Source organism: Pogoniulus pusillus, chromosome 19 (assembly GCF_015220805.1).
Source record: "Pogoniulus pusillus isolate bPogPus1 chromosome 19, bPogPus1.pri, whole genome shotgun sequence".
Lineage (NCBI taxonomy): Eukaryota > Metazoa > Chordata > Aves > Piciformes > Lybiidae > Pogoniulus > Pogoniulus pusillus.
In genome coordinates, this window is record NC_087282.1 from 10920459 (window position 1) to 10938115 (window position 17657).

The 17657-nt window shown below is 57.5% G+C and overlaps 1 protein-coding gene across 2 annotated transcripts; it reads right to left on the reverse strand.

Annotated features, from left to right (window-relative positions):
- Window positions 1-9485: 9485 nt before the first annotated feature.
- On the reverse strand, window positions 9486-17657 carry FAAH2 (fatty acid amide hydrolase 2). 2 transcript variants are annotated; one of them, XR_010305766.1, is made up of 12 exons: window positions 17475-17657; window positions 17090-17172; window positions 16692-16825; window positions 16241-16450; window positions 15697-15816; window positions 15136-15271; window positions 14193-14310; window positions 13330-13449; window positions 12453-12564; window positions 11116-11310; window positions 9932-10455; window positions 9486-9891 (listed from the first exon to the last, which is right to left on the reverse strand). XR_010305766.1 is itself a non-coding variant. In XM_064159222.1 (11 exons), exons 1-11 carry the CDS (start codon window positions 17655-17657, stop codon window positions 10280-10282), a joined length of 1587 nt encoding a protein of 528 aa, XP_064015292.1. In that variant the 3' UTR covers window positions 9486-10279. The 2 variants fall into 2 exon arrangements, 1 of the variants encoding a protein (XP_064015292.1); XM_064159222.1 differs by having other exon boundaries at window positions 9486-10455.

Sequence of the window (17657 nt, forward strand, 5' to 3'; positions counted from 1 at the left end):
TGAAGAGCTGTTCTCAGCTGCATTCCTCTCATGGCTTTGATCTGGTAGCGGCAGAGGCTGCGAACGCTGCCAGCAGCAGAGAGGCAGGAGCGAACCCATCGATCACAGTGAGTCAGAGCTTCCACAAACCTACGCTCCAAACACCTCCGGGCACCGTGCTGTGGCCCTGGGCCTGGGGCCAGCATGAGGAACATTAGCTGACCTCCAACGTGGTGTCTGAGGATCCATCACTGGCTCACCCATCTCCAGGCTGTGGAAGGAGCGTGGGATGCCCGCGAGCATTGTGGAAGCTGGGTTGTTCTCATACCTGCCACTGCAGCAGTGACAGAGGGACCCAGCCAGACGTCCTGCTGCATGGGCTTGGTTATGCTGGGGACCTGCCCCTGAACCCACTCCTAGCCTTTCCTTCTCGACTCCTAACACCCAGTCAGACAGCATGGGGTGTCATCCAGACACGTGGTGGTGGCAGGTCTCTCTTGGAGCATGCCAAGACGTCGCCTTTGCAGCGAGCATCACACCTTCCTGCCGTGGCTCTGCAGAGCCCCACACGCCACTCACGGCTCTGAAGTAAAAAAAACACTCTCATGTGAAGAAAAAAACCCCTCTCACATCCACTCGGAAACTTCAGCTGCTGAAATGCCATCTGGAAATGTCACAAGCCTTTTGCCTTTTTCCATTCTGCATGAGCATCTCTGTTTCCTACAGAGCAGGGATATCTTAGTTGCTTCAACCACCTCCTGGGCCGGGGTGAGTCCTTGCTGCTGGTGAGTAATCTGCCTGATTCACCCACAGAGATCCCAGCACCACCACTCTGCCAAGAGCTCAGAGAAGAGCTGGTTTTGATCCTTAGAGACCTGTCAGGCTGTTAGAGAAGCATCAGCTGAACCCAGCATCCAACAAGTTGTCCACAGGAGCCAGTATAGCCCCACTGTGCTGGGCCAGCAGCTCCCAGCAAGCAGCCCAGGTCTGGACTGGCACCGTGGCTGCTCCTTGCCTGGCCTGGAGAGCTTCAAGCATGCAACAAGAGCAGCGTTGACCAATACTTGTGCCTGCCACAAATGCCTGCCATGACACAGTGACCTTAGACTTACAGATTGCAGTGTTTTGGCTCCTGCTTGCCTCAAGATTTCAAATTCTCTGACCTCCGCCTTGTTTAGTGTGGGGGAACTCTTCAGGCTTGGCTTTTGGTTTGCTTCCTAGACACCTGACAATTAAAAAAGGCCATTTCATGTGATCCAGAATGACACCAGATACCTGTGGCCTGATTTTTTTCATTTTATCAAAAAGAGGAAGTGAAACAAATGAAAGAATATCAGACTTGTTTCAGCTGACCCCCACAGGAACTTGGCTGGCAGCAAAAGGTGTGTGGGTAGCACCCATGTTCCACCAAGCAGCTCTGGGGACAGTCCCCCCATGGCTGCAGACACAGCCTCAAGAACAGCCACGGAACAGGGCTCAGAGAAGAATCCCTGTTGAAGCAACAACCAAGCTGCCCAGCAGCTGCTGAGGAACCACCTTCTTGCACATGACAGCAACAGGCAGACTGGCTGTGGATGCAGTTTTCTCCCAGACAAACTCCAGCTTGTCCCAGCTGCTGCTCAGGCAGGGCAGAGCTGGTCCTGTAACAGGAGGAATCAGCAGAGAGGCCACTTTGCCAGAGTAAATCAGCTTTGGAGTCTGTTCCTTATGCTTTAGTTCAAGAGCACCAAAACCACGGAGGGAAGCTCTGAAGAGACTCGTCTTGCCCACTCACCGTAGCTGTGCCTGCTGCCTGCCCGTGCAGGTGCCTGCCCCTCTCCTGTCCCCAGCAGAGAACAGGCAGGTCCCAGCAGGCAGCCACCGTGCCTGAGGCTGCTCCTCGATCTCTGCTTGAGGCTGCGATTCGGGTGCCAGGTGCTGCTGCTGCGCCCTTGCCTGCCCTCTATGGCTCCCAGTCGGCTGGCACCCGCGGCTCGTAGCCGGAGAAGGCTGTCGCCCGTGGGCTGTTGGTGGGCAGCTGGGGCAGCTGGCAGGGGCCGGAGACGCCCGGCGCTGCTGGCTCCAAGTCTTCCTGCCGCACAGTGCTGCGGTCACGCTGCGGGGCATGGATCAGCTGCCCCCTGTCAGCCTCCTCGCTGGCTGGCAGTCTCACGGAGCTGAGTGGTATGCAGTGTCCTGCCATGCCAAGGCTCTCCTGCAGGTCCTCCTGTCTGAGGCTCCTGCCCAGCGCAGGCAGAGGAGGGCAACTTCCTGGTCCCAGGGCTGGGCACTGGCATTTAGAATAAAGCTGGAGGTGCAGGGACAGCCACATCTTGGAGGTCTGGTAATCCCTGTCACCTGTGTAGCTGTCTCTGGTCAGTCCCACCGGCACTGGCTGCTCCAGCTGCCCATCCTCATCATATATCTCCTCACCCTTCTCCAGCTGCAGTGAAACTTGGGAGCCCAAGGTGTGACCCGGCTGGGTGAATGTGCAGGATGGGCTCCTTCCCTCATGCTGCTCTGGCCTGAACCCGTTGGCACAGTACCCACCCAGGTCCTGGGAAAGGCTTCTCCCTGGGAGAAGCTGAGCAGTGGGTGTTGTCTGCAACCCATGGGAAGGGAGTGCAGATGGCAGGAGAAAAGAGAGGGAGTCCTCCTGGAGCTGAAGGGTGGGCACCCGGATGGGCACACTCAGGTCCCTTTTGAGAACAGCCTGCCAGGAAACAGGAAGTGCAGCAGTCAGCTTTGGCTTGCTGAGACCCCAGGCAGCCTCAGGGTGAATAACCACACACCCCGCCGAGGAGAACAGTCCCAGGCAGCCCTTCTGATGGGCTCACACCCAGGAGACACAGCGGGCTCTGCAACACGGGGCTCTGGTGCTGGGAGACAGTCACAGCTGCTCGGAGACATGAGCAGCAGAGACATGAGTAATCCTTGGGCAAAAGCCAAGAAGAGCAGGAAAGTAAAGGGCACTGAGCTGGACCAGGGCAGCAGAGCCACTTGCCATCTCCTCTCCACGATGGGGCAAGGGAGAGCTGGGCAGGCTAGCTAAAGAGATGAGCAAGGTAAAGAGCTCAGCAAGTTCATTTTGTCCACAGAGTACTCACAGGGCTGCTCAGCCCAGGCTGCTGCCACGCTCAGCACTGAGAAGCTGGGTGGCAGCAGGAAACTGAGGCATACACGGGGCAGAGGCTGGGGGAGGACTGGGCACTCACCAGCGCTGTTGGGAGGTGCATCTCCGAGGTGCTCAGCAAGATGTGTAACTGGACAAAGCAGAGCCCAGTGATGCTCAGCAGAAACACAGAACTCAGCATGGCAACAAGGACCCAGGAAAAGCCTGGCAGGAGGTAACAGCAGGCTGAAGGGTGGAAGGACCCCAGATGGTATCCCCTCCAGCCCCAGAGCCCCTGTGGCAAGCCCAAAGTGAATGGTGAGAGCATCTCCCCAGTGCCACAGGGTATTGTTGGGCCACCAAGCCTAAGCCTGACCAGAATGTCTGGGGAGTGAGTAACCCACACTTCCACATGTGTCTGGGTCACAAGCAGGTCCTAAGATGGAACCACAGCATCAGAGCTGGTGAGGAGCTCCTACCTGCAGGGCTTGCTGGAGTCACCAGGCACTGCTCAGCCTCTCGGATCTGCTCCTTGTCTGTGCCCATGGTCACTGTCCGGACACAGTACTGTGTGCTGGGCTTCAGGAACTCAAAGGTACAGGTCACTTTCTTCCCTTTCTGTTCACAGGGCACCTGGAAGCAGAGAGGATGTGTGGCCAAGTTGGCTGGAGGTGAGGTCTGTGCACAGCTCCTCTCCCCAGCATGGCCTTGACACACTTGCCCTGTGCTGTAGAGCATAGATCCTCCCTCTATCTGCTCCCCAGCACTCCAGTGCTTATCTCCGGGAGGTGTCCAGCTCCCAGAGCATCTCATTGAACATCTACTGCATGCTTCTACCTGACCAGAAACTGCAGTAGGCTTTCCCCATTCATGCAATCCAGAAGAGAAGGATCTCCTACCACCCCCAGCTTGTGAGCCCTGAGATGGGACAAAGCATCTTTCATCTGCTCGGGCTGCTGGGTGCGGGCAGGCCTGGGGCATCTCAGTGGGCACAGGTATCACCAGTCTGATGCAGCTGGACACGAGCATCTTTGCTGCACCAGGAAAACCGTTTCAGGTCCTGTGCCCTCTGAGTGCTGCCTGCCCTGCCACGTACTTGCTGGAGGGTCACATTGCCTTCGTACAGGCTGAGCTGGTACTGCAGCTCCCACAGCACTCGGTCCACTGGCCTGTAGGAGCCGTTCTTCCTGCGGAAGGGAGTGAGCGGCGTGGTGATGTTTACACTGAGGGTGTCACCGTGGAGCAGCCAGGACAGTGCTGGGGGACCCACAATTGCTGCAGGGAGGGAAATAAAGGAAAAGAGGAGGAAAATTAAGCCCTTTTAAACAGGAGGCACATGATGCTTTTTTCTCTTGGACATCCCACTCACAGCAGACAGAAACATCCTCTGGTCTTGCCTGATAGCACCTTGTCCTATGAAACAGCTCAAGAAACAGCAGACTCCACATGTTTTGTGACACTCAGTGCTGCTTCTGCCTCCTCAAGTGACACCAAGCAAGCCAAGACAGACGTACTTGCATCTCTGGCTCCCTGCTGCTGAGCGCCTCACCACTGAGCCATCTGGTGATGCTTCAGAGACTCACCGTGGAGACCACCAACTTCTCTCTCAGCTAAGTGCATCCATTTTCCATGCCAGCTGGATGAAGAGGGAATTAAGGAGGGAATCCAAGCAGCCAACATCCATCCTATTCTAGCTGCTGGCATGTTCAGCTCATTGCAACACTCCACGTGGAGATGGGTTAGGTTCTGAAACCTTTCTGTCCTCCAAAAGAGAGGGGATTTGCATAGGACAGCCACTCTGTGACTGCAGCTCACAAACACAGCAGTCAGGGCAGAGGCAGTGTTGTAGGGACTACTCCTGCCTCACCCAGCCTCTGTCGGCTGCATGGGACAGAGTGAGGACAAGATGCCCTCACTCAGCATCTCCCAGACCCACAGCAAGGATGAACAGGAGAAGCTTTGAAAAGAAAAACCTTGGAGGGGTATCCTTTTTCCTACCCCACCTCAATGTGTTTTTCATTGTGCCTGGGTGGCCTGGGGCCTCCCATCTATGATCCTTGTCTCACTGCATCCCCACTTCTGCCCCATTGCTCTTCAACTAGCCCTTCTCCAGCATCTTTGTTCCCATCTCTTTCCTCCTAGTGGGGCTCTTGGCACTTTTTTCACTGATATCCTCCTATGATTTCCCACTGTATCCCATCTGATCTCTCCCAGGACCCCTCTCCCCATTGTCCCCCCAAAAAAGAGCAGGAGCTGCAGGGGTTCCCTGGTCCTTACTGTCTCTGTATGGCTGCAGCTCGCTGGAATAGGCCCACTCGGACGGCTGGCCTCTGGCCACTGCTCTCACTCTTGCCCAGTAGATGTCGTGGATCTTGTCAAAATACAGCTCACACACCCAGGAGGAGCCAGTGCTGTTCCCCCAGCAGGCATCTGCTTTGGTCCAGTGGAAAACTCTGCCCATGGAGAGAAAGCAGGGATTTGGGATATCTCCTCTTGGGTGCCCTCCCAGCCAGAAGGGATGCCTGGATATTGTTGTCCTGCCTGGGTGGGAAGTGTGGGAGAGGCAGCAGCAGTCTGGGCTGTGAAGCACCAGAGAGTCAAGTCCCTTCTTAATGGCACTGGTGGGACAGCAGCTGAAGTGCTGCACCGTGAGCTGTGCTCTGCTGCAAGAAAAATCATGTCCACATCAGAGAGAGCCTGCTGAAGGGCCAAAAGGTGACCAAGGGGTGGGGGCAGCTGTGTACAGGAAGCTGAGCAAGCAAGGCTGCTCAGCCTCAAAAGAAGATGGCTTTGGATGGAAGGCTTTTATCATTGTTATGGAGTAAAGCAGACTTCTTCTCACTGGTGGTCAATCAGAGAATGAGAGGCAGTGGGCATAGGTTAAAACACAGGCAATGCCACTGCAGCATAAGGGGGAAAATCCCCAAACCCAAAAGAAACCCCTTTTGTTTCTCTTGGGAGGGTGACAAGGAAAGGGAACAGGTTGCCCAGGCAGATTACGGAGACTCCATCCTTGAAGGTGATCCATACCCAAGAGGACACAGCCCTGAGGTGGCCCTGCCTGCACAGAGGTTGGACAAGGAGGTCTCCGAATACCCCTGCCAGCTCTGCTGTCCTGTTACTCCGATGTTTACTGCTGGCTCCTCTGGCAGCTGTGGACTGCCAACAACTCTGTGCAGGGTGGCCGGTGGACAAGTCACCTCTGCCCCCTCCTCCCTGCCGTCCCACCTACCGTCTCCTCCACTCCACCTCGTACATGGCATCGCCAGGGGAGCCAAGGTCCGGCTCCCACCGCAGGAAGACGTGGAAGTTTTGTGCCTCCAGCCTCACGTCCCGCGGAGGCAGCAGCGTCCCTGTGAGGAGGCAGAGGAGAGGGTAGAGGCAGCACCGTTCTGCTCTGCCAGGACCTGCTCCTCGGCTGGTCACCACATGGCCGTGCTGCACAGGCGGTATGGGGCCTCCCACCGCAACCCACAGCTTCAGCTCCACGCAGGCAAACATCAGCTCCCTGCCAGGACCAGACAAGTGCTGGCTGCCAGCTTTGTGCCCGGCCCAGGGATCTCCCGGGCACCACGGAGCATCCCACCTACGGTCCTGCAGCAGGTACCAGCTGCCGAACGAAGCTGCTGCTAAGCCCGGGTTTTCTTTCCCGTCACACCTGCAACGCGTTCGGTCCCCTCCTCCCTGCAGGTACCTTCTGTAGATCTGACAGTTGCGCCCCTGCTTCTCCCCCCACTGCAGCCGGGGACATCCTCCAGACTTACCACGGAGCAGGGTACCGCTGGCCAGGGACAGAAGCAGGCTCAGGACAGGGCTCATCCCGCTGTGCCCTGTCCATCTGCCCCCGGCTCTATGCTGCCATGCTGTGTGCAGTGGTGACAGGATGGGAGCGCCAGGGCTGCTCTGCCACCCGCAAACACGACAGGCAGCCGGAACCTGTGAGTGCAGAAAGCGTTTTCTTCCTGGAGCTGCAGCCAAGCACTGCTCGCTGCAGGTGTGCCCGGCGCAGGGAGGCTGTGTGCCCGGCACAGGGAGGCTGTGTGCCCAGCCTTAGCACTGGGATGTCTGCTGGCAATAGGCTGGAACGAGACAGCAGCAGGGCAGGTGCCTCGGAGCTGCTGTACCAAGTGGGGCCACAGGCACGACGGGCAGCTGCCACACTGCCGCGGCACCACGCGTGTGCTGCGGGGACATTCTGCTGCGCCCACCTCTAGCTGGCCCCTCGGCTGTTTAGCCCCTCCCTAAGGGCAGCAAAAAGCCTCGCTGCCAGCATCACCAGGACACAGAGCTGAGAAAGCTCTGGGTCTGATGCTCACTACGCTGGCGGTGACTCAACTCTGCTTCAAGAGTGACTCACAGCAGCACAACCGGTGGCACTACCACTGAGACACCCCCAGCCTCCCGCAGTCCCCGAGGCACTGGGAGGGGATTGTGCACGCCAGAGCCTGGCCGGGTGCCAAGGGACCCCTCGACATACCCCTTAGGGCACTATGCCCTTAGCAGAGACCTCAGTCCACGTGAGCCACCCACTGTAGCTGATGCCACTGGGCAGTGGTGTCACAGCCCTGCACAGCCCCAGGGGGCCCGAGGCACCTCACCATCCTGCTTCCTCTTTCCTTCTCTGAAAGCTGGGCAACAGCTTCTGAGCTCAGCCTTGCCCTACCACTCAGCTATGGAGGAGTTTCTTTCCCTGTTCTTGCCAGCTGTGGAGAGAACGTTGCTCTCTGTGGCTTTGAGCCCACGAGCAGCAACCTGCCAGCTATGGGACCCCTTCACTGGCAAAGGTGGAGAGCCTGGGGCCGTCTCCTGAGGCACATTGGTGGCAGCATGCCCCTGGCTGGACTGGACATCCACAGAGCTGTCTTACTCCCGTCTGTTACCTCTTGCTCTTCCCATTTTACACTGACTCAGCACTGACCTTAGGAGTCTGACCACTTGCTGCAAAATGCCTTCCCCAGGTTTTCCATCCCTCGCAAGCGTTCGGAGCTGCAAACAAGGAGAACAGCCACCAAGCGGTGATGGGCAGCGGCACACCGCTGGTGAGGACGCTGAGACGCGGGGCAAGACCTCCAACATTCCAGCTAAAGCTGGGCAGTGAATATAGGCTTTGCCCTGCCCTAATGCCAGAACAATCCTCCAGGTTTCACAGCAGACCTCTGCGAAGGGTCCAGTCATATCTCTTCAGGGCTACCTTGGGACTCGCAGCGGTGCAGAGCAGCATCAGCCCCCGGGAAGAACCCCCTGGGTGAAGAGGGATGGGGCTGCTCCTGCCGCAGGAGTGGGCAGCACGCAAGGGACTAGCATTTTGGCAGCAGCAACGGTGGCTGCAGGATGGTCCCTGCCAGCCCCTTGTTGACCCCTGCCACCCTGTCTCCTGCACCTTGGCCAGAGGGCAAAACCGAGCATCCCTGTTGTGGTTTCTGTTAAAATGTGGTTCAGTGGATACTCTACGGCTAAGATTGCAGAGACCTCCTCTTCTCTGTGCAATCCTCCCCTTCACCTGCATCCCCATCACCCTGAAGTACCTTGAGTCCCCCCTACCTTGGGCCACGCAGCTGCTCATCCAGCCCCTGCCATTACAAGAACCCACGAGAGCAAATGTGGTGGAGGTGCCCACACCCACCACACTCTGCCAAAGGCTCAAGCAAGGCCACATCGGCTCCAAGAGCATTTGCTGGCAGCACTGGCAGAGACAGCCCCATGTCCTCTGTCTGCAAGGCTGCAGAGATGTCCCACAGCAAATGATGTGGCTTTAGTGGTTGGTGCCCTTTTTCCTGGCTTGGGGTCACTTTTCTTTCTCCTTTCCTTGTTGCCGGTGCCTCGTCTGACTGAAGCTCCCAGGCTGGCAGCCCCGGGCCAGCTCAACAGTGCCCTCTGTGAGCAAGTGTTGAGAAGCATCCAGCACCTGCTTGAAGGGACCAGTAGTAGCAGCTTGGGTAGAAGAGAGCACAGGGATAGGGACAGGACAGGGGCAGGACAGCACACCAGGCATTCCTACAAAACCAACACCAAGGTTCTGTGCCACCACTGCTGCGGGCTGGCATCCCCTGCTCTGCTCTGCCCTAGACCCTGCACATGGCTCAGCATCACTCCACATGCCCCAAGCCTTTGGCAGCCTGTCAAGCAGAGAGAGCAGCAGGGCTCATGCTTAGAGTGTAGCACTGTGTGACCACACAGACCAGCAAAACCATGGACTGTGACACCACTGGCACTCAACAGCACCCTTCAGCTCTGCCAGAATGCAAAGAGGGCACCAGCAGCAGCCAAATGCTTGGGGCACCTTTTTGGCTGTCACTCTGCCAATGGCTGGCAGTGGTTGGCAACCTCCACAGAACCCACAGCACACGTGGAGACAGGGCCAGTGCCTTGGGGGGGCAGAACAACAGCCAGTGGGAAAGAGGACATATGGCCAGCAGCAAATTGGACACACTCTTTAATACTACCCTTGTCAAGAACACCTCATGCCTGCTGCCTGCTCCAGGACCTTCCCGTTCCTGGGACAGAGGCCAGGCAGTATGAGAGGGCAGGGGACACTGATCAGGCTGTGACCTTTGGGACAGGAAGGGAAGACAACATAGGCAGGAAATGTCTTAGATGCCTCAGCATATGGAGAGCAGCATTTAAAGAGCTCTTCTAGTGCTGTCCCAAGCTTACCTTTTGAGAAAAGGCTTCTCCCTTTCCCACCAGCTCTGCGTTGGGCAGAGCCCAGCACCATCCACCCCACAGTGCATCACTGGTGAACTGAGCATGTGGCTGCCCCCAGCACCCTCAGCTCATCTTGTCCATCCTGGACCTGTGGGCAGGGCAAGGCATGGATGCACCTGGTGGTGCTAAAGTTACTGCCGGGCAGCCTGGAAGCACCTGGTGGTGCTAAAGTTACTGCCGGGCAGCCTGGGAGCACCTCCCCTCCCCAGCTTTCACTCGGTGTCAGCAGCAAGCATTATAGAGACAGCCATCTCCATGCCCAGGGGATCAGTGCCTCCCACAGCCCAGGGCACCCAAGACTACGGCTGCAGAGGAGCCAGGAGGACAGCAGGTCTCCCAGGCAGAGGGTGCTGTGGGGAGGAGATGACTGTCGGCACCAGCCCAGCTTCCCCAGCGCTGGAGACACCCAGAAGGGTGCAGAGGGAACAGACAGTGCCATGATGGCATCAGTCATCAGTGCCCTCTGCTGTCTTGCTGGGCACCATCATCTGCCAGGAGTCCAGACTAAACCTTCCCAGGTAAAACCCATCCTCCGAAGGCCTCCTCCAGATAGCGGGCTACTGCCAGAGTCAGGTGGTCATTGTAGGAGGCTGCCACAAGCTGGATGCCCAGCGGCAGCCCCTCGTTGCTCAGGCCCAGTGGGCACTGCGTCACAGGCAAGCCCAAGACGTTGAAGATAGCTGGAAGGGAGAAGGTTCCATCAGAGCAAGAACAGCAACTGCACCACATCACTGCCTGGCTCTGCCAGCACAGGGCAGAGCCTGCTGTTCTGTGCCAGAGCGGTGCAGGCAGTGCAACACAACCACAGGGGTTCCCTGCACCCATCTCTCATAAGGAATGATGACACACTTATGTGGCACTTGCTGTGGCAAGCCAAGATCTGCTGTGGGATACTCCTTCTCCAGTCACCATCCCTCCACGACTTGAATATCAGACAGCACTGCAACACGATGCTGTCACCAAGGAGCCCCAGGTGTGGGAAAGACCCTTATGAAATCCCAAACTGCACCTCAAGAGATGCAGCAAGCGCTCTCTTGCCTGCTAAGTCCAAGCACCAGCTGTTTGAACATGAGTACATCCCTTTGGGGCAGGGTGCCCCCACTCTGTGAGACCAAACCTGCCCCACTACGGACAGCAGGTACAAATGCCACAGTCTTGAAGCACGACCATCACCTTTGCCCTGTGTTCTGGAACAGCAGAGGGAATATTGCCCTCTGCAATGCAATCCCACTGCCAGGGATGAAATACTCTGAGGAGGGTACAAAGGCTCCCAGTAGGCACTGCCACAGTGAGCACACCCACAGCCCCTGCCTGCACCCAGCAGAGCAATCAGAGCTCACCTGTGTAGGCAAAGTTGAAGGGCATGCAAATGGGGGAGTGGTGCCTGGGAGCTGTGATGGGGTGGGAGGGGTAGAGGAGTACTCCGTCTGACCCCAGCAGGGCCTCCATTTCCTCCTGCAGGCTCTTCCCCATGCTCACCAGCTTGGCATTCCCACCAGAGTTGAGTTTCACCAGCTTCTCAGTCAGTCCCAGGGCTGCAGGGCAGGGGCACAAACAGGAAGAGACAGGAAACAGGAGGCTCGTGAGTTAGGCAGACTAGAGAGAACACTGTCTGGCTACATGCACCACCCCAGCTCCTAGGGGAGGCTCCCCAAATCCCTGTCCCTGCTGGCACCTTGGATTGGCCCCTGCACAGCTCTGCAGGCAACATCTCCCCAGCTTTGCCAAGGGAAAAGCTTTCAGCCTGCTTATTGCTTCAAGTTCTTCCAGGCACTGGGACTGAGCAGAGCTGGCAGAGCAACCTCAGCGCTCATTAGACAGCAGCACTCATTAGCATTCTCTGGTATCTGCTGCTGAGAAACAAGATCAGTGCAGATCTTTGGCTTCCTCCAGCTCCAGCCTTTCCAGCAGGAGTCACGACAGAAGCAAGCCCTGCTTGCAGCTCCACTGTCTTCACTTCTCCTAGGATATCCAATCCTACCTATCACAGATCCAACCAGCTCCCCTTTGAGCAGTGTTTGATGACACCCAGAGTGTGTAAAGGGGTTAACCCTCCTGGGGGGTGACCTTGAACCTGACCCCAGGTCCTCCTGACTCCTCCCCGGGGTTGGATCTTGAACCTGGCCCCAGCTGTAGTGGTTAGCTCACTCCTATTTCCTGTCTAGCCCCCAATAAAATCAGAGGACTATCCTGTTTCTTTTCCACGTGGTGGACAAAACCCTTCCTGACTCTGCCTCCATCCACTGCCATCGTTCTGGTTGTATATATATATTTTTATCTTGTTTTTTTAACCCTTCCCTGTACCTCTTTGTAACTCCCCTACCTTACATACCTTCTAGTTATTGTTAAAGGTTTTTTCTTTTAACTTCCAAATCGAAGTGAAACTACTTATTTGGGTGTGTTTTACCTTTTCCTCTCTACATCTAATTCTTTTCTTTCCAAGAGGGGAGGAAGAGGGGAAGGCATCCTAGAATTGTAGTGGTTCTGTTAGCTATATTTTGAATCTCTGGGGAATTTAAACTAGAACCAAGACACAGAGTCACTACAAAACTGCAGTCTCAAGTTCCTAGAGTGAACGCCAGAGTCCTTGTGAGGGCACCGGGAGGGCAACGTTTCAGTGGACAACTCACCCACCCCCCCACCACCTCTGCACATCCCAGGTTCCTCCTGGCCTTACCGATGGCTGGGAGAGTGTGGGAAGACATGCCCACGAGCCACTTGATCAGCTCCCAAAGTGGCCACACTGGCTTCCCGTGATCCCCCAGCAGGTCTGAGAAGAGCTGTGCCTCCTGGAACACACACACAGGTCCCCTGCTCAGCATCGTCACCGTCACGCCATGGGGAGCCGCAGGACTTCAGGCTGCCCAACCATCCCAGCACCACCTGTTCCTGTGCCCAGAGCTGCCCATCAGGAGTGTCACAGCCACCAGTGGGGACCTTGCTCTGTGCAGGAGGAACCAACCCTAAAACCCACTTTCCTCAGGCATGGTGCTCTGGAGAACATCTCCTGGAGGCACTCAGTGCTGTCATATGGCTGTGGGATCAGAAAAAGGGAGATAGTGGGGGCCAGGCGTGGCCTCCTTACCAAATTGGGTTGGTTTACTTTCCACCACTGGAGAACATAGGAGGTAAAATACTCCTGAGAGTTTGTTTTTGCTGCTAAATACCTGCTGCATGCACAAAGAATGCATCTGGAAAGCTGCTGATCTCCTGCCTCAGTCCTGGCATCCTAAAGGGATTAAATCCCAACCTGCAACATCAGGGGACACAGTGCAGGGGCAAGAGCAAGGCAGGACACTGCCTGCTTGGCTCTCTTACCACCCTGCACTGAGGTCAGCATGGGCCTCTTCCTCCATAAATCATTTTGCTCCTCAGCTGGGAGCCACATCATCATCTCATGGGAAAGCAAAAGAGAAGGGGCTCAGGGGGATAAAGGAACAGAGAATGCACTGGCAAGATGTAAGAAGCCTACAGCTCTCTACATCCAGCTCCAAACAGCTGGTTCTTCCCTGCTGCCACTGAATTTGTGCCTTAGCCAGCTCTGTCTGACGCACCTGCCCATTGCTGTCCTTGGATGACATCATGGCTGACCAGATCTGGAAAGAATACTTCATCTTGTGGATGGTCACACGCTGAACTTTGACACCCAGCTCACTTTCAAGGTGCTCCACTACCTAAGGGGAAGAGCAGGAAGGGTTTGCTTCTGCAGGGATGTGGCATACTGTGCTCAGCCCATGGGAACCAGGGGCAGGAGAGAGCTTGAGAGCAAGCTCTGCTTTGCTGTCATGCAGGGGATCCTGCAGCTCTTTCCTGCCTCCCTCTGCCCCAAAGAGTGAGATATTCATCTGCTAACCAGCCTTGGAGCTACCCAAGCAGCCCTCAGCACAACCTTGGATGTCCCCAAACTGCCCTCCAGACACCCCAGTGACACTCTAAAGAGCACCAAGAGCAGCACAGAAGATTTCACTGAAAACCAAAACCAGTCTCTTTGTGTGACTAAATGCCAGGCAGCCACCTTGGGCAGGTGGCAAACACAAAGCCATCACTTCACCCTGCAGAAGGCTCCAGAAGGTCTCCTCGACATGGACAAGAGGTGTTCAGAAAACAAACTACAGACATTGCAATGGAAGCTGGGACAAGAGCTTTGAAAGCCCTGATGTATGTGCTCCCATAATTGGGTGCTGCCAGCAAGGGCATCTGCAGCTGCCCATAAGATTTGCCCCTTGTTTCTCCTTCAACACAGCAGAAAAAAAGATATTTCCACTTTGCTTCCACTGGGAGCACAAGACAGGGACTGGAGGCTGTCTCTGACGAGCTGCAGCCCCTGAGAAGCAGAGTACAGAGAACCTCCAAAGGAGGCCTCAGACTAGTCTCCCCAGATTCACCCCAGTGAGAGCCAGTCTCCATTCCTTCTTACCTTCCTTTGGGCCTGCAAGATCTCCTTGTCCACAGGTGACACAAAAATGGACCCACCATCGTGATCCATGCAGTGGAATTTGATTTTCTCCAGCAACACTTTTTCATCCAGTTTCAGCCTGGGAAAGGAAGTGCATTTTGCTCACAAATCCATCCCTGGCTCCTGCCCAGCTGCCAGAGCTGCACACACACACTGGTTAATGCATCCTCAGGACACCTGGAATGTCTCCAGGACACACTGCTCCATCCGTCAGGGCAGGACAGAGAGTCCCTGAGGAGACACGGCCCTTCACTGCTCACAGCCTATCCAGCTGCTTACCCACCCTGTCACCCCCAGCTCCCCCTCACATTTGTTGCTGTTGGGCAAATTCTCAGCTCTCCAGAAGCACCTTGTGACCACAGAGCTGGTCACAGCTCAGGCTTGAAGTGTTGCACAAAAGCCATGGAGACCCAAAATCAGTAGTGGAGAAAGCAGCTTTGTGCAGGCTGCAGCAAGAAGCAAGACCTGCCCAGTCTGCCCCATCTCTGCTTGCTCCTTACTGGTACACACTCAAAAAGCTACTTGGCTGCAGGAAGCTATGAAGAGACCTGATAGGGCCATGGCCTGGGATGGAAAGCTCATTACTCAGCCACAGGAAAAAGCACACGTAGAAGCCCAAAGAAAGGCCAGTCCCAGGACAGAAGGGCCATGCTGGACGGTGCTGCTGGACTTCCTGTGAGGAGGACGCAGGCGACCATGGCTGCTTGTTCCCCAGAGCACGTGAGTGGTGGGAAGCACAGCCCCAGCTGCAATGGTCCTGCTGCGGCCAGGGCAGAGGAAGAAAACCAATAAGGAGTAAACTGGGTGGTGCAGACTTGCCCGATACAAAAAGGACTGACCCACTGTGCTGGTTAGAAAGCAGCTGAGAGCGACTCAGCAGCTTGGAGCAGTGGGAGCAACTCACTTGTTGGCCCCGGGACCAGCCATGACCCTCAGCATCAGCTCCAGGTCCTCTGCGTAGCGGCACATGGGCCCCGTGCACAGGAAGCTGGTCCGCACCCCTTGAGCATTTGGGAACTGGCCGTCGTTGGGTACCACCCCTGCAGGCACCGAGGGAGACGTTGGGTATCACCCCGAGAGTGCCCATGAGCTCTGCCTCCAAGCAGGGCATGGCCTCAGGGCGCAGAGAGAAGCTGTCACTAGGGCTTACACCCATCAGCAGCACTGGCAAGCTGGCGGCAGGGTGCAAAGCAGCTGCCAGGGCAATACCCCGGCTGCAGAGCCTGGCTTTGGGAAAACATCCCACGCTGAGGAGGCAATGCTGGGGTAAGACATCTCCCACCGGCCACGCGCTGGGCAAGCTGCCAGAGCTCACGCAGCAGGCTTGTCCCGAACGAGAAGCTGCCTGTCCTCTTGCACAATCCCACTAGAGACAAGCACGGGAGCACCCCACTCAGGTTCCACCCAGATCCCACCTCCTGAGTCTTCTGCCCGGGAGCAGAGGAGATCCCCGTGCCCACTCTACCTGTCGTGGGTTTGTGGCCGAAGATTCCGTTGAAGAAGGCAGGCATCCGGATGCTGCCACCGATGTCAGAGCCCACGCCTATGACTGAGCAGGCGGCTGCCAGACCACTGCCCTCCCCCCCTGCATGGGAGGAAACAGAGCAAAAACCACGGCGTGGAATGCAAGTCACGCAGCAGAGCAGCAGCATCCCAAGGAGGCTGCTGCCCTTTGTGCCAGAAGGGCTCTCGCAAGGTGGGAGCTGCCCTGGCTGTAGCAGTTTCTGGAGACAGCCAGAGAGCATGAGTCAAAGGGATTCCCTGTCCAAATGCCTCCCCAGCCCTGCTGGTTCACACACAGAGCAAGACACAGTAAGTCAGGTGTAACATCTGGGAGGTGCAGAGCAGCTGGACCTCTAAACTGCCTTTAGCATTGCCCAAGTGTGAGGCCTGTGAGCTCTGTGTTAGCCCAGTGGATGCATTACAGCAGCATGAAGGGCACCTGGGAACCCTTCCCTTGCTGCACTGTAACTGCTGCTGCAGGACTGCCTCGAGGGGCTTCAACTAACCTGAGCTGCCGCCCACAATCCTCTGCAGGTCGTAGGGGTTGTTGGTCCGGCCATAGACCTTGTTGCTGGACTCATACCACATGCACAGCTCGCTGCAGTTGGTGACACCCAGTGGGATAGCACCGGCCTGCTTCAGGCGGGACACCACCGTGGCATCCGAGGTGGCAATCACGTTGCGGCGGTTGACCAAGCCAGAGGTGTTGGGCATCCCTGGGGTGGGACAGAAGGAGGGGGAGATCAGGGCCAGCAGGCTGCAAGGCTGCTTACGGGGATCACATCTAAGACATGGGTCCTCATTGAGGGCTGCTCCCCGAGACACCACAATTGTTGCTAAAAGCAAACATGAGCCCAGGGGAAGGGAATGCAGACCAGGGAAGGGAAGCTGCTCCCCTCCAAACGTGCAGGGCTGAAAGGGAGCAAGTCAGGGCCTCCAAAGTGCAGGCAAACGCACCATGCAGAGCAAAGGCCTCCTTGACAGTGATGGGAACCCCCAGCAAGGGGAACTTCTCTTCCAGGAAATCATCGCCAGGGCCCTCGGCGAGCAGCTGATCGACCTGCCGGGCTTCCTGCAGGGCCTCCTCGAACCTGCAAGGCAACAGTGGGGCAAGCTCCAGGGCTCCTTCCATCCTTGCGGGGCTGGGAAGCTGTGCGGGGCCGGAGCTGCTCGGCTCCGCCTTTGGTACAGGCGAGGGCAACTGGCACCGGCTCAGTGCTGCCGCGGGGGTGGCCGGACCCCGCTGTGCTCCGGTGCGAGGCAGCACGCAGACCTGGGGCGGTAGCGGAAACCGGCGGCATCAACCAACCCCTCGGCCAACGGGCAAGGCCCGACCCCTCTCCCCTGCGGCTTACCTGTCCTTAACCACGGCGTTGATGAGGGGATTGACCTCTTTGATCCGCTCCACGTACGCCTCCACCACCTCGATGCACGTCACCTACACCGAACACGGCGGAGACCGCGGTGAGATGGGGTGCGGGGCAGCAGTACTCCCTTGACAACACGCCTCCCGTCGCCGCGACGCTCTACGGGATGCAGCGGCTCCTACCACGCCCCAGTCTCGTGGCCCCGGTGCCCCCAGGAGTGCCGGGAGGGACGGGGGACACCTCAGGTACCCACCCGCCGGCACGCTCCCCGACACCAAGTCTGCTCCTGCTCTCTCTAGTCCGCTCCCCGCCGGACCCCGCTGCCCGCCCCCGCTCGGCTGCCCCTGCCCCCCTCCGCCCCCCCCGCCCGCACCTCCCGCGCCCGCAGCCGCGCGGCCAGGCGCCGGGCGGGCAGCAGCAGCAGCTCGCGGCGCGGCGGCGGCACGGGCACGGCGCGCGGCGGCGCGGGGCGCACGAGCCCCAGCAGGGCCAGGCACGCGCGCGACAGCAGCCGCAGCAGCAGCGCGAGGCACCGCTCCGCGCGCGACAGCGCCAT

Coding starts and splice junctions, on each gene's coding strand:
- FAAH2 (XM_064159222.1), bottom strand. CDS start 17,657: ATGGCGCTGTCGCGCGCGGAGCGGTGCCTCGCGCTGCTGCTGCGGCTG. Junction 12,565..13,329: donor CCAAGGACAGCAATGGGCAG/GTGCGTCAGACA, acceptor TGTGTGTTCCAG/GAGGCACAGCTCTTCTCAGA. Junction 10,456..11,115: donor CTTCAACTTTGCCTACACAG/GTGAGCTCTGAT, acceptor TCTCCCTTCCAG/CTATCTTCAACGTCTTGGGC.